This window comes from Gigantopelta aegis, chromosome 10 (assembly GCF_016097555.1).
Source record: "Gigantopelta aegis isolate Gae_Host chromosome 10, Gae_host_genome, whole genome shotgun sequence".
NCBI lineage: Eukaryota > Metazoa > Mollusca > Gastropoda > Neomphalida > Peltospiridae > Gigantopelta > Gigantopelta aegis.
In genome coordinates, this window is record NC_054708.1 from 25,462,148 (window position 1) to 25,476,935 (window position 14,788).

Consider the following 14,788-nt stretch of genomic DNA (forward strand, 5'->3'; position numbering starts at 1 on the left):
GTTAGTCGCAAACATGTTACAGTGGTAGCAAGATCAGGACAGTCTCTTTAACGTACTTTATTTAGCTAGTGCTAAATAAGATTCCTTTACACCAATACACTTATTTTAAATCAGATCTGCAAATGGACAAAACCATTTTATTTTTGTTGTTAAGTGTGAAGTTTAGAAAGTAAAACAAAAGAAAAAGATAAATATATGTTAGCACAGCAATCCTATAACTTTTACAAACATCAAGAAATGTTTGATTAAAATAGCTTTAGTTACATTAATATTAAACCAAAAAGACTAAAGTGATCCAGAAGGTTTAAAAAGCGGACCCGTATTTTAAAATTCATGTAAGAATTTACAAGCTCTGTTTTGCAGGCCAAGAGTTCAACTACAATATCAACACCAGCAATTGCTACAACGGGCACTAAAAGAACGACACCAGACTCTGAAACAACAGTAACACAAAAAACTTCTACAGTACCATCAGAAACTACAACAGCGACATCCGACTCTACAATAACAGCAGCACCAGAAATTACTTCCACAGTACCAGCAGAAAGCACAATAGCGACATCGGAGTCTACAACAACGGTACCACCAGAAACTACAGCAACGACATGCACCAACACTGCTGGCGGAGGGTGTATGTGTCCTGATGGAGCAACCGATGCCAACTGTACTCGGTATTTGATAGGTAACATGCTGTGGTCATTTCAACAACGAAAAGGAATGCCGAGGGATTGGGACCGTATTTTTTTTTAAACTCATTCTGAATGAGAGCTTAGCCACTGCACTACAGGATGCAGGGTGGTGTGGATGGTATTTGTTTGTTTTGTCTACCGACACCACTAGAGCATATTGATTAATTAATCATCGGCTATTGGATGTCAAACATTCGGTAATTGCGACATATAGGCTTAGAGAGGAAGCCCGCTACATTTTTCCATTAGTAGCAAGGGATCTTTTATATGCATTCATCCCACAGACTGGAGATCAAATACCACGGCCTTTGGTATACCAGTCGTATTGCACTGGTTGGAACGAGAAATAGTCCCAATTGGCCAACCGACGGGGATCAATCCCAGACCGACCGCGCATCAAGCGAGCGCTTTAAAACTGGTGTTTATGGTGAGCAAAGCGATGTATTGGTTCCGCACCACTTCACAGAATTGACGGCTCATGCTGGGTTTATCATTACGCCACCAAGGCCGATTTCCGTCAAAACACAACAACAAAAAAAACATCAATTATGACTACATCACTATAATAGTTTTGTCGTAACTTAAAACCTTCAGCGGCGCGACCTAGCCCAGTGGTACAGCGCTCGCTCGATCCCCGTCGGTGACCCCCATTGCGCTATTTCTCATTCCAACCAGTGCACCACAACTGGTATATCAAAGGCCGTGGTATGTACTACCCTGTCTGTGGGATGGTGCATATAAAAGATCCCTTGCTGCTAATCGAAAAAGAGTAGCCCATGAAGTGGCGACAGCGGGTTTCCTCTCTCAATATCGGCATGGTCCTTTACCATATGTCTGACGCCAAATAACCGTAAATAAAATGTGTTGAGTGCTTCGTTAAATAAAACATTTTTTATTTTTTTTAAGCCTTCAATAAAGTATGCATGTCGTTTGCATCTGAGAAGATAATGTTCGGTTTCTACTGCATAGGGTCATAACTGGCATCCAACAGCCGAGAATTAATAAATCAGTGTGCTACAAATTTTAAACATTTCATTTAGTTTTCTTAGTTTCAATATTCAGAATAATCCCGATCTAATTTACAATTTAATAATATATTTATATTTGTGTCTAGTGGTGTTAAACAAAACAAACATAAAACAAAAATTCTGTTTCACATAAAATGCCTTTTGAGCTTTAGTAATGCAAACCATGGAACGACAAGCAACGTCTGAAACGCATTGGATTTTTGTTTTAAACTGATCATCTAAATAAGAACCTTAGTTCATATTTGTATGCTAATTTAAAATAGCCCTTCATTTACAACCGACTGTTTGATTGGGCTATTTGTCGTTCCAGCCAGTGCACCACGACTGGTATATCAAAGGCCGTGGTATGTACTACCATGTCTGTGGGATGTGCATATAAAAGATCCCTTGCTGCTAATCGAAAAGGGTAGCCCATGAAGTGGCGATAGCGGGTTTCCTCTCTCAATCCCTGTGGTCCTTAACGATATGTCTGACGCCATATAACCGTAAATAAAATGTGTTGAGTGCGTCGTTAAATAAAATATTTCTTCCTTTTTTTCTTTTCTTTTTGTTATTATTGTTTTAGATTGCAATGACTATCAGGGTCATGATGGTACTGGGAGAGGCTTGGTCTACATCAAGCCCGTAGACTGGACGGGCGAACCATTCCTGGTGGTATGTTTGGGTGGCAACACTCTGATTCAGATGCGAGACAACGTCTCGTCTTGTTACAGTTTTTCCTTCAACCGCTCCTGGTCAGAATACAGAGAAGGGTTCGGCGACATCCAGAATGGCTGTTTCTGGCTGGGCAATGACAAGATAGCTGGTATAACAAAATCGACACTATACTACCTGATTTTAGGTATATGTCTTTTGTTTTAATTTTAGTTTGGGCTGAGGGTTTTTTGGGGTTGTTTTTCTTGTTTTGTTTTTTGTGGGGGGGGGGGGGGGGGGGTTGGGGGGAGGTAAAATAAATTATAATGTATTTCAATATTATTATCATATTTCTTTTAAAGGGACATTCCTGAGCTTGCTGCTATTTTTAAGATGTTATGGACTAATAGAGACTTTTCAACAATTGTAATTACATTTTTTTCTGCATAAAATATTAGTGGCTGTATATTAAACGTGTTTCTCATCGTTCTAATATTTGTACTAGGTTAAATTTCATTTATTTCCCAAAATAAGTTTGTTTCGTACGTACGAAATTATTTGAAGACAAAATCCAGTTTGGGCTTTTTTCAAATATTAAGACGACCAGAAACACATTGAATATACAGACACTGATATTCTAAACAAGAAAATATATTTAATATGTAATAAATCGTAGAAATATTTTATTAGTCGGAAAAATCTGACAATGCAACAAACTCAGGAATGTCCCTTTAAATGTCTGTGAGAATTACAGTAATGGATACCGCACCCCAACAGTCATAGTTTATTACTTTTTTTTTTTTTTGTATTTTGAACATTTCATTGCCAATTCTACCCCTCCTCCTTTTTAATTCACACGAACTTATTTGTAAAATATTCCTAAACTTTTAAACAGTTGCTATCTTACGCTAAACATTGGTTACCTGTTTAAGTTCGAATGTTTATTGTCTTTGCAGCAACTGAAATCGACGAAAATATTACAATAGTGGCGGAGTATTATTTCATGATGAAAAGTGCTTCGAATAATTATCAACTACGTGCTGTACTCAAACATATTTCCCATTTACACAGTGATGGTCTAGATGGTCCAGGAACGAACATGGATGTAAACAATAAATACTTCTACACGTACGATAACGACAAGAACGGGTGTGCTGCAGCAGGAGGAGGAGGATGGTGGTATGATACTGGGTGTGCTTACGGAAACCTCAACGGAAATTGGCCAAGATGGCCAATACAGGGAACGTTAAAAACTTTAGACGTATCTTGGTTATTGTTACAAAGACATTAGATATTGGTGCAATACAGATATGAAACGCAGCTGCAGGTGCTGGTGAAACCTCAGTTTTATGAAATTCACTCACGCACGCAGGCACGCACACACGTAAGACAACCTCTTGTTAGTTTTTCAGTTTCATGTAGAAATATTTCATTTCACATGTACTTATCATATATGCGTGTAATTAGTTTTTCGAATTTTAAACAATAATTGCAATTTTATTTGTATAGATCTGCGAAAATAAAAACTGAAAGCAATGTTTTTTATATAAGATATTTGTAAAATTATAAAGGAAACAAATGTTTATGTTGCAACAACCCAGTTTTATCAGTGGCGCATGAACGTTTTCGTCCAAGCTGTAGACAGCTGCAGAGCAAAAAAGTTTGTTTTATTTAACGACGCCGCTAGAGCACATTGATTTTTTATCTTATCATCGGCTATTGGACGTCAAACATATGGTCATTCTGACACTGTTTTTAGAGGAAACCCGCTGTCGCCACATAGGCTACTCTTTTTACGACAGGCAGCAAGGGATCTTTTATTTGCGCTTCCCACAGGCAGGATAGCACAAACCATGGCCTTTGTTGAACCAGTTATGGATCACTGGTCGGTGCAAGTGGTTTACACCTACCCATTGAGCCTTGCGGAGCACTCACTCAGGGTTTGGAGTCGGTATCTCGATTAAAAATCCCATGCCTCGACTGGGATCCGAACCCAGTACCTACCAGCCTGTAGACCGATGGCCTGCCACGACGCCACCGAGCTGCAGAGCAAGTGCCAGCCTTTATTTCATTTGATTTCAACTTATTTTCGTGCTTATGTCCATCTTAGAGGAACTCTCTAGCATTGAACTACATACCGCTTCTACTTTTAAAGGTGTCAAACTATGGTAAATGCAAAGCTGATGTAAGTAATGTGCCAATTGTCGGCTGAAAAGGCTGAAAGAGCCGAGCATGTTTTATACAGCCTAAAGATAGGATCAGCGCCTTTAAGCGACAAACTCCAAAGCTTCAAGTATATTTATACACGTAGTTCCCACTTAATCTCCTCAAACAAAATGTATGTAAAATGTAATTAATGTATGCCAGTGTAAGTTAACTTAGTATAGTTCGGCCAAGACATGCATAGGCGTACGGGCTCCCATTTTTGTAAGGGGGAGGGGGGGGGGGGGGGGCAGGCTGGCTTTTCCCGAATTAAACGAAATTAGCCGAATCTGGATAACATTTATTCATATTAGCATTACTAGCGAACAGTTATATCTGATTGCAAACAAATCACTACTCGTTTGTTAATTGATTACACAGTTTGAGGGTAGAATGATGGAAATACCTAGTAAAAAGGTATCAGGTTAGCACACTAAGCATTTTTGCATGGATTGCAACACAGTTTGAGGGTAGAATGATGGAAATGCCTAGTAAAAAGGTATCAGGTTAGCACATTGTGCCCGAATACTTGTACATTTTTGGCCCGAATTTGAGGTTTTTCTTGTACACTTGTGAAGACGTGGAACCATTTCCATTGTGATTTAACATCTATGCATATAGCTATAGATGAATTTATGCAGGGTTCATAGCTTTGTAGAGTGTCGTATTAACTAAAATCCATGACTTTCTCTAACTTTTAAAGGCATTTTCCATGACATTTTAAAAAGTATCATTAACAAAATCTAATAACATTACAGTTTTGATGCGAAATTCAAACATCTATGTTGTTTAAATGGCGGGGGGGGGGGGGGGGGGGGGGGGGAGGGGATGGGAGTTAATTATAAATAAACCAAATTTGAATTTCCATATTTTTTCAAGACCCCCCCCCCCCCCCTGCACGTGCTAACCTCACCGTGGTGCAGGGGTGTAACATTCTTTTTGAGAATGGCCAATACAGCACAAATTGAAGTTTTGAGTAAAAGTCAGTATCTATCTGTGATATTTGTATTTTTGCACAGTTCTTTACAGTTTTTATTTATATCTTGAAGTTTTGTATTGATGTTGATCATCACCTTGTTTGTTTGCATAACCATAGTTTGACACCCAATAGCCGATGTATTTTTCGTGCTGGGGTGTCATTAAACATCCATTCATTCATTCATTCATTTTCAAAACCCAGTATAAACGTTTAGTGAATTAGGCCCCTGTCACGTAAATCCATCCACTTACTAATTTGAAAACGACTACAATTCCAAACACTTTGAAACCTGCTCTGCTGAAAAATAAAGCAAATTAGGTTGACCTGTTGCGGGAGCGTTTATTCTGTAATGGAAGGAGGTATATTGTATTATTGTTAATAACTATGGGAAGCCTGTGGCCTGTGACGGAATGAGTTATGTCCCTTACCCCACCTATACTAATACGTACAAAATCTTATGCAATTGTTCACTTGTCTTGATTCATTCCCAGTCTGGAGCTCGACGCGGTAAGCCGTGTTTGTTTCGCTTGTGCACACTGCACGTGCTCTCGTGTGCTCGACTTGGGGATCCTTCATTTCGTCGTTTTTGTCAGCGAAATGAAGTTTTCTACTGGGATGTATGCGGCCATTGGAAATGATTGAACGCTGGAACGCTTCTCGTTTCGACAGCCTGCGCCACCAGGTTGGATTCTTTTTTAGCGAGATTCCTTGCCTCCACGTCATTTCTCCGTCTAACTATGTTGACTTTCTTTTTTCGTGACACGTATGACAGCCATTCTGCAGAACGCCACGGTTGTTCGCGTTTTGTCTCTACATGTCCGAGCCTGTCCTAGCAGCACTGGAAGATTGACCGCCCCACTCTAAGAAGAAATAGGAAGCGGGGTCGGCCCCTACTACTCTTTTCTAGACTTTACTTTGTTTTATTGTGATACCATCTCGTATCCTCCTCTCTCGTTCAGCGGATCCGGCTTCTCAAGATCTGTATTGCAGCACAGTACTACACCTTTTCAACTTCTAATGACTGTCAATCTAGGGGTTTTCTTGACGGGATGCAACCCATCTCGTCTCTATAAGCTGTGCATCCAAACGGCCTTAACTCACGTGGACATATAGATCGGACTTTAAACTTTTAGATCTGCGTTCAAAATTTTATGTCCAAATTACTTTCTTTTTTAATATTATTAAATAGTCCGATCCTCTCTTCTTTCTCTTATTTATTTTTGGACTGTCCTTCTAAAATGCTCCAAATTATATAAATATTCGGTCGAGCAGCCAATTCTTTTTATTTTTGGCTTGTAACTTTTTATTTAATTTTTTTTTTTAAATTCTATTAACTTTTTTTTAATAATTGCTATTTTTAAAATTCTTGTCATTTTGAACTCTACCCCGCTCCCTATCCCGAGTCAGGCCACCGATCTTATCGGAGGCAGGACTCGGGATGGGCGTATTCGAAACCCTAGTGGGCACGTTAAACTAGATATCTACCTATCTATGTATTTAAAGGGTGGACAAAATGTATGGACGAAAAATTAGGTAGGCCTAAATACATGAACACAAAAATCATATTAGAATTTCTTTTTATTATTCTGGAGGAATCGTCATAAGACCAGAGGGATATTAAATATGTAATGGGTAATTAAAAGGAAAAACATAAATTTAGGGAGCAATGATTATTGTAGTATACGAATCGTCCTGAGTAATAAATACAGTCTTTAATACTTAACGGATAGGGACCATTCACACACAGAATATCTACCCCTCTATAAATATCATAACCCTTTCTGGAAGTCTGTATATGAGACAAAGACCGCCATACAAGAACCCACTATATTGATGAAAACCCCCACCGATATGTTTTCTGACATCTACCTCACCCCATCATACGAACATTTATCTAGTCAACTGGACCAAATATTATGTAAATAGATGGAAAAAACAATGTTTAGGGCCAAATGATTTTCAACGAGTCACAAGTCACAAGTAACCGCATAAACACAGTTTATATTGCATAACGGATATGGAACACTCACACAGAATATCCTCTATAAATATGAGAACCCTTTCTGGAAGTCAGTATATGAGCCAAGGACCGGCCTAGGTGACGCAGTGATTTAGCCATCGGACTATAGGCTGGTAGGTAAAGGGTTTGCAACCCGGTACCGGTTCCAACCCAGAGAGAGTTCTTAAAGGAAGGGACAATTAAGGCATTTGGCCTGGTATGCATAGTCGACGATATATAATACACATTATTGCTTAATATCAACAGGTATAATCGTATAGTTAATTAATAAAACGGTTAAATGTGACGGCTATTATATATAACGGGCGCAGGCATTTTGTACCATCCCAGTGGCGAGCTGGTGGTTACGTAATAGTTAACTAACGTGTCTCTTCAGGAATTAGTCTTCGAATTGAAGAAACAAAACATACTGATTTTTGTGGATGCCTCGCAATGTTCTGTAATAATATCCATCTCAGTAAGCCAGCAACAAGTATATATTGTTTTTCAATACAAAATAAACCATCATTGTCAAAGTGTTGAAATAACTATTATGTTTTGTACATAAATTAACCCACATACTGAAATAATAATCGGAGTGTTTTCTTGGTTAACTGGTCTTTTCTTTCGGTGGCCTGTACCTGTGGTTCCTGATTGGCAAGTGTATCTTTAGATGGTCCCCAGACACCGTGTCTAAGACACACTGAAAAGACGTTCCTCTTTTATTAAGATCACAGGGTATTGTGTGATAACCGCGCGGACACATCTTAAATCGTAATGGACATTATCAGCCGTCTTGCTTTATTACTGTAAGTAATTCTGTAAATCCCTTGATTAAGTAGACTTTCCCATCTAAAATCACAAAACTGACCAATTACGTAGTCCCAAAGAAAAGAAAATTATCACTTGGGTATCGTGAGTGGTCGTTTTTTCGCGAACATACCCTACCAATAGGCCTAATAATATGCATTTTTTGTTTGGATTTTTTTTTAAAAGAGAAAAATACTATAACTCCCATTTTGTTCTATTGATGCAAATTGAAATATATTTAGTTAAACAGTTTATTATACTATCAAGTCATTTATGTTGTTTTACAAGTCAGGTCTTGTTACACCAGTTATGGAGCACTGGCTGGAACGAGAAATAGCCCAATGTATGTATGTATATATATATAATATATACATGTATGTATATATATATATATTAAAGGTATAACATATATTGTCAAACATTAGCATATAATATTGTTTAATCAACGACAGATGTCTTACGAATGGTAATTGTGACAGTTGATATAAATTAAAACCTAGTATCAACACATAGGATACCTGTTGCAATTTGCAGTAAAGTGTAATTTAAATTAACTTTTCTATTTAAATTAACAAAAGACGGGGTTTGTTTTTGTTCAGTAGAATCGATCCTATAGGACACAGATACTACTAGAGCCCAACTCATTTCAGGCGACTGTTCCACCACTTATATTTTTTATCGAATAGCAATACTCTTTCAAGAACTCGTTTGTACATATTTTCCACGGGATAGGACAGCGCAGCGATTGGTTTGATTTGACTTGATTTGACTTATTGGTTGGAAGGAAGGAAATGTTTTATTTAACGACACACTCAACACATTTTATTTACGGTTATATCGCGTCGAACATATGGTTAAGGACCACACATATATTGAGAAAGGAAACCTGCTGTCGCCACTTCATGGGCTACTCTTTTTCGATTAGCAGCAAGGGATATTTTATATACACCAACCCACAGACAGGATAGTACATACCACGGCCTTTGTTACACCAGTTATGGAGCACTAGCTGGAACGAGAAATAGCCCAATGGGTCCACCGACGGGGATCGATCCTAGACCAACCGCGCATTAAGCGAACGCTTTACCACTGGGCTACTTCCCGCCCCGACTTATTGATAGATCAAATACAATCGTGTGGATATTATGGCCAACAACGTAAGCTTTGAAAAAACTAAAACAAGAAGCTTGTAAGTTAACAAGTTTAATTACTCTGAAACCTGTACAATAAAACTATTCAGTTAACACGGTGTAGTTCTATGCATAATATTAGAAGGCCACATCAAAATATATACACACACACACACACATACACACGCGCGCGCGCACACACAATGTAACAGACATCATGTACACATAGTCATATCCATGAAAACAAAGACAATTTCATCTGTACACATGTGTATATTGTTTAAATAATACTTTAAATACAATATGAAACACAACTTCTCCCCCCTCCCCCTTTGGTTTTGGTTTGTATAATAAATATTTGCTTGTTGTTGTATAGTAGACCAAAATGAACACTATTATAGAAACATAATACTTTAATCAATACGGGCTGAGATTGAAAAGCTATAACCAAATTCAACAACAAAGTTAATAACCAAACAATATATAACGTAATTAAGGCTCTTTAAAGATTTATATTTATTTGATTTTTGAATTAGCTTTCTGGTCATTTAATAATTAATGGAACAGCTTCGCTAGATTTAACTTCAAGTCACATTTAACATCCAGTGACATTCTATACTGTGGTTTTACCTATTAAGTATATAAATAATATTTCCATATACATGTACATGTATTTACCTTTTCTGACACCCAATAGCCGATGTGTGTTTGTGTGGTGCATGGGATGTCGTTAAAACATTCAGTCAATCAATCATTCATTAATTCAATCAATCAATCAATCCACATTTGGCGTTTTGGCAAAAAATGGTTTAAACTCTGTATAATAACTGTATGACAAGTATTTAGAATATAAATATACATACAGGTACTCTAAAACTACTTGTACAAGTACTAAGCACACACATGTAGGAAAGGAATGTATCATCGTGATATGTTAGCACATTTTAACTGCAGGCCATTTACAGTAGTGTCACTGTAAGGCCCAAAACACACAGAGTGCGGGTCTGGGTCTGGAAAGTGTGGCAAGGTATATTTTGACGTCTGGGTCTGTAGCTGTCGCATGTTATCAATATAATTGACTGCGTTCATATCTTTGGATATATTTTCTTCCTTAAACATCAACAGTAATTACTAATTACCATTATTCCACATTGCTTAATATACATCTTTCCTGTTGTTTTTAAAAAATTAAAATGAAAAGTCAAGGCTCAAACATTGTCCAGTTGTCAGTGTGAAAATATAGGGCATCTTTTGTGATGTCTGTTGCCTGATCTGTAGTTGACGCCAGCACAGACGCGATGTCTTTCGTCAAATTCTATTCAATGTATTTCATTTAGGACTGGTACCATACTCGCCAGACCCAGACCTGGCCCCGTGCATATAAGCTTTAAAGTCTAGACTTTAATAAAGTCCAGACTTTAACGTTAAAGTCTGGATTTTATTAAAGTCTAGACTTTAAGTTTTATAAGCACGGGCCCTGGTGTGTTTTGGGCCTCAGGCTACTCTAAAGTGATTCTATGTCTAAAACAAAGTGACAAAGAAGCAAGCTAATGGTAAGGGTATAATGTACATATACATGCTATAGAACTGCTAATGCGAAACAATTTGAACAGTTTTATTACTAAAATGGTTCTGTGTTGCAGTATATTATGCAAATAACTTATTTATTCTATACACCGATATGCAGTTATGGTGAATGCATTTTACACAACTTTTATGGCATTCTGCTAAATACTGAAGAACAATTTTAAAATACCATTGCTATCAGGCACATGAATGCTAACCTATATATACACAGTGGACTGTTTTAACTGCTTGGAACTATGTAGTACCAACAAAACTGACAACATCTATTTGAAAGAGTTTACCTTCTAGTGCTGTACTGGGTATAGTATTATTAAAGCTAAAACTAGACATCGTGGACCGTAGAACTCTATTAACGTGCCCTTATACCACAGATGTTTCGGCCACGTCAGAAATCAGACCTGGGACAGAAAACCAGACATCAAATCAACAATTTGAAAGGTTCTGTTCAATGTTAGAACTGAGCAAACTGGATTATATGCCACAAACGGGACAACAAATACCATCACCTTTGGCAAACCAGTCATGGAGAACCGGGTGGTGTACAAAGAAACAACAACAGGCTTGTCAAAATCAACTGGCAACCAGTACATTTCAATGACCACTGCAATGTCCGTAACAACTACTTCTTTACAATATAATATTCTGACTTCATAGCAATGTTTTTGTATGGAAACTCTGCTGACCAAAAAAAAAGGCCTACCTACTTTGGAGCCTTTTATTTCGAAACAACAAAGATTCTGTAATGAACAAAAGTTAAACTCTGTTTTGTTTTAAAGACATCACTAGAGCACACTGATGTTTTTAATCATCCACTGTGATAATTCTGATGCCCTACATGTTTCCATCAGCAGCAAGAGATCTTTTATATGCACTTTCCCACAGACAGGACAGCACATTCCACAAACATTTTTTATATCAAACATTTACTACATACATATACATGGAATCCACATAAGCACTATATGCTAGCTTCCTAAAATTGAAAATTTGCTTAAATCATTCATATGCTCGTCGTAGTACTCTGACTGTCAGGAGCTAGATGGACATTTGGACAGTTATAAGAGCGATTACAACTGTCCAAATATCCATCTAGCTCTCGAGTACTCGGTCTAGGGATATGCAAAAACAAAAATCAGGTAACAAGTTTGGTTTTTGCATAACCCGTCATGACCATGCTTGTAAATGATGTCCTAAATTAAATGTGCGACTGAGATTTGTACGAGCAACACACAAACTAAACTATCGCTCTCACATTGTCAGAGACTATACATTGTATGTAGCATGAAATAGCACACAACACTAGCTAAAGCTAGAAAAAACAATTACATACAAAGTAGGGCCTCCACGAGTCCAAAAGTCTTGAGGGTTAGACTCGACCCGGACCCGACACTTGCACTACATGATAACGAGACTATAGAATAAAGTAAAATAGCATTATGCATCTTAATTCGAACGCTGAACATGGATGCCAAATCCTGCCATTGTATTGCATTCCACACATTCGACTTTTGTTTTCCATCCATGTCTCACAGCCCTATAATGTAACCGGCGACAAGCATATATTATTATGACAAAATGATGAAATACACTGTAGTAGAATTAATTGAGAGTGCTCTTCTTTCACGGGTACTGGAGTCCTGTGAATGGACTAGAGTCCCACTGGACTCGGCCTGTGGCCCGTGCTCGAGTACTCGTGGAGACCCTAATACAAAGTACTATGTACATGTGTACCTAATTACCAAGCTCAAGCAAAAGTAAATAAAAAACAAAAACAGACAACATGTCACAAGGAAACAAAAAATAGATTTTACATTGCAAAAATGCTAAGTAGTAAGTATATAATTATGTGAGCAGAGGGGCATCCAGTCCTGCCCCACCCCAACTCATACTGTTTCTTACACGTATTTCAATTCAATTCATTTCAATTTGTAATTTAGCTAGGCATGTTATTATTTGTACACATTTGAACTGTCTCAGGGTTTTATCACCTATGTTTCTAGACTGATAATCGGCACCATTTCCTCCCATCATTCCCTAAAGGCAATGTTGGTTTTTATTCCCAATTTGGGACTAAACAATTTCTAATATGAATGTATTATATATATATATATATATATATATATATATATATATATATATATATATATATATATATATATATACTCTACGTACTACAGGTAGTATTTTGAAAACAACACGTAACACTTGACAAACAAACCAATGATAACATTTCATAACTCAAAATTGATATATTAATTTTAAATTTGAATAAATACAAGTATATGTATAAAATAACTGTTTTAAATTATAACTTTGCTTCATAATATGTTTTTGAAATGAAACTAAAAATTCCATTGTTTTATAAACTAAAGCTAAATTTCCCCAAATCAAAGACCTTTGTCTGTCTATCCTGAATAACATTTAATGGCATGTTGTTAGTGTCAGACATGTCAGTCATGTTTTACATTGGAGATTCCGAGGAATCCCTTCGGGAATGTGTGTGACCTTTGGCCACATGTCATTGGAGCCCACCCAAAATGCATTTTCATGATCCGCCATTGTCAGTTTTGTGTCCTTACACTGCCCCAAATAAAACTCTGACCTAAATTAGTAATAGTAGTAACAAGTTAAGCATTCTGAGAATAATTCTGAAGTAATACATGCCCCTTATCGGACCCAACAAATTTTCCTATCTCCTAACTTAATGCGCCATAACTGTGTGTACAAAATGTGTTAATCACCATGAAAGTCAAACTTGATCTGTAACAGTACAGGATGAAGCTAAACACAAAATTTCACCTTGATATCTCGTGACATTGCAAAAACAAAATCCAGGAAACTATATGTGTGACAGACAGACAGAGGCAAAAAGACGGAGACTAAAGCCAGAGTCCCTCCAGTTGGACGGGTGAGGGACTGGTCCCCTCTCTATGAATATCCCACATACATAAGGCTATTAAAAGCTGTTGTACATGTAGTATTTGAATCATCTGCTTTCGCAAGAAAAAAAGTTCAATTTTATAATACATGTATAATACACTCTCTACATATATACATGTACTATTATCTTTAGAGCTGGGCAGTATTGAAATTTCGGGGTCAGTATTGGTATTTTGGGGGTGGGTTACCTCGGTATCAGTATAGTATTCGGTACTGATATAATACCAATACTGATATAGAGCAGTATTTCTGGTATACTCAGCTTTAAATGCATGCCCGAGTTAAGTCTCATCTAAATAAAATAAAATTCCATAAACAAGGCCCTCATCTCTTCTTTTCAGCTATTTTGTGTTCATCAGGAATACTATTAGTGCTTTATTAAATGGCGTGTCAAGTTTTAATTTCTTTTTCTATTATTATTGATGGTTCATTGTAAGCAGAGTTAATCTGAGAATCTCATATTTTCTCTCATCCTGAGGTATATGGAACAGAGCTATCCCATGAAAGAAAGCCATGTAAGAAATTACATCTTACATGGGATATGACGTGCTTGCGTTTAACATGACGTTGTTGGTAATATATGACATCATACTAATGTGAGGTGGTGACGTGAGGTCATTAGACAGTTTTAAATTAATATTTTGTTGTTAAAACCTTCATTTTAAAAACTATCTTGTTAATTTGTAGAGTTAAATTTTATTCCCCACATGACCGCATATGATGGAGTCTTATATGAATCACTCACAAAAAATGGGGAATAATTATATAAAAATCTGTAAATTGAATTCATT

General features: G+C 37.1%; 1 protein-coding gene across 1 annotated transcript; it reads left to right on the forward strand.

Annotated features, from left to right (window-relative positions):
* The first annotated feature begins 266 nt into the window (after window positions 1–266).
* Window positions 267–3,860, forward strand: LOC121382663 (fibrinogen beta chain-like). Its single transcript, XM_041512200.1, has 3 exons — window positions 267–682; window positions 2,283–2,558; window positions 3,307–3,860. The coding sequence occupies exons 1-3, from the start codon at window positions 634–636 to the stop codon at window positions 3,639–3,641; spliced, it is 660 nt and encodes a 219-aa protein (XP_041368134.1). The 5' UTR covers window positions 267–633; the 3' UTR covers window positions 3,642–3,860.
* Window positions 3,861–14,788: the final 10,928 nt, after the last annotated feature.

What these genes read in the sequence shown, in the direction of transcription:
- LOC121382663 (XM_041512200.1), top strand. Translation starts at nt 634, where the DNA reads ATGTGTCCTGATGGAGCAACCGATGCCAACTGTACTCGGTATTTGATA. An exon ending in CTGTACTCGGTATTTGATAG is followed by an intron (nt 683 to 2,282) that starts GTAACATGCTGT and finishes TTATTGTTTTAG; the next exon opens with ATTGCAATGACTATCAGGGT. An exon ending in ACTATACTACCTGATTTTAG is followed by an intron (nt 2,559 to 3,306) that starts GTATATGTCTTT and finishes TTGTCTTTGCAG; the next exon opens with CAACTGAAATCGACGAAAAT.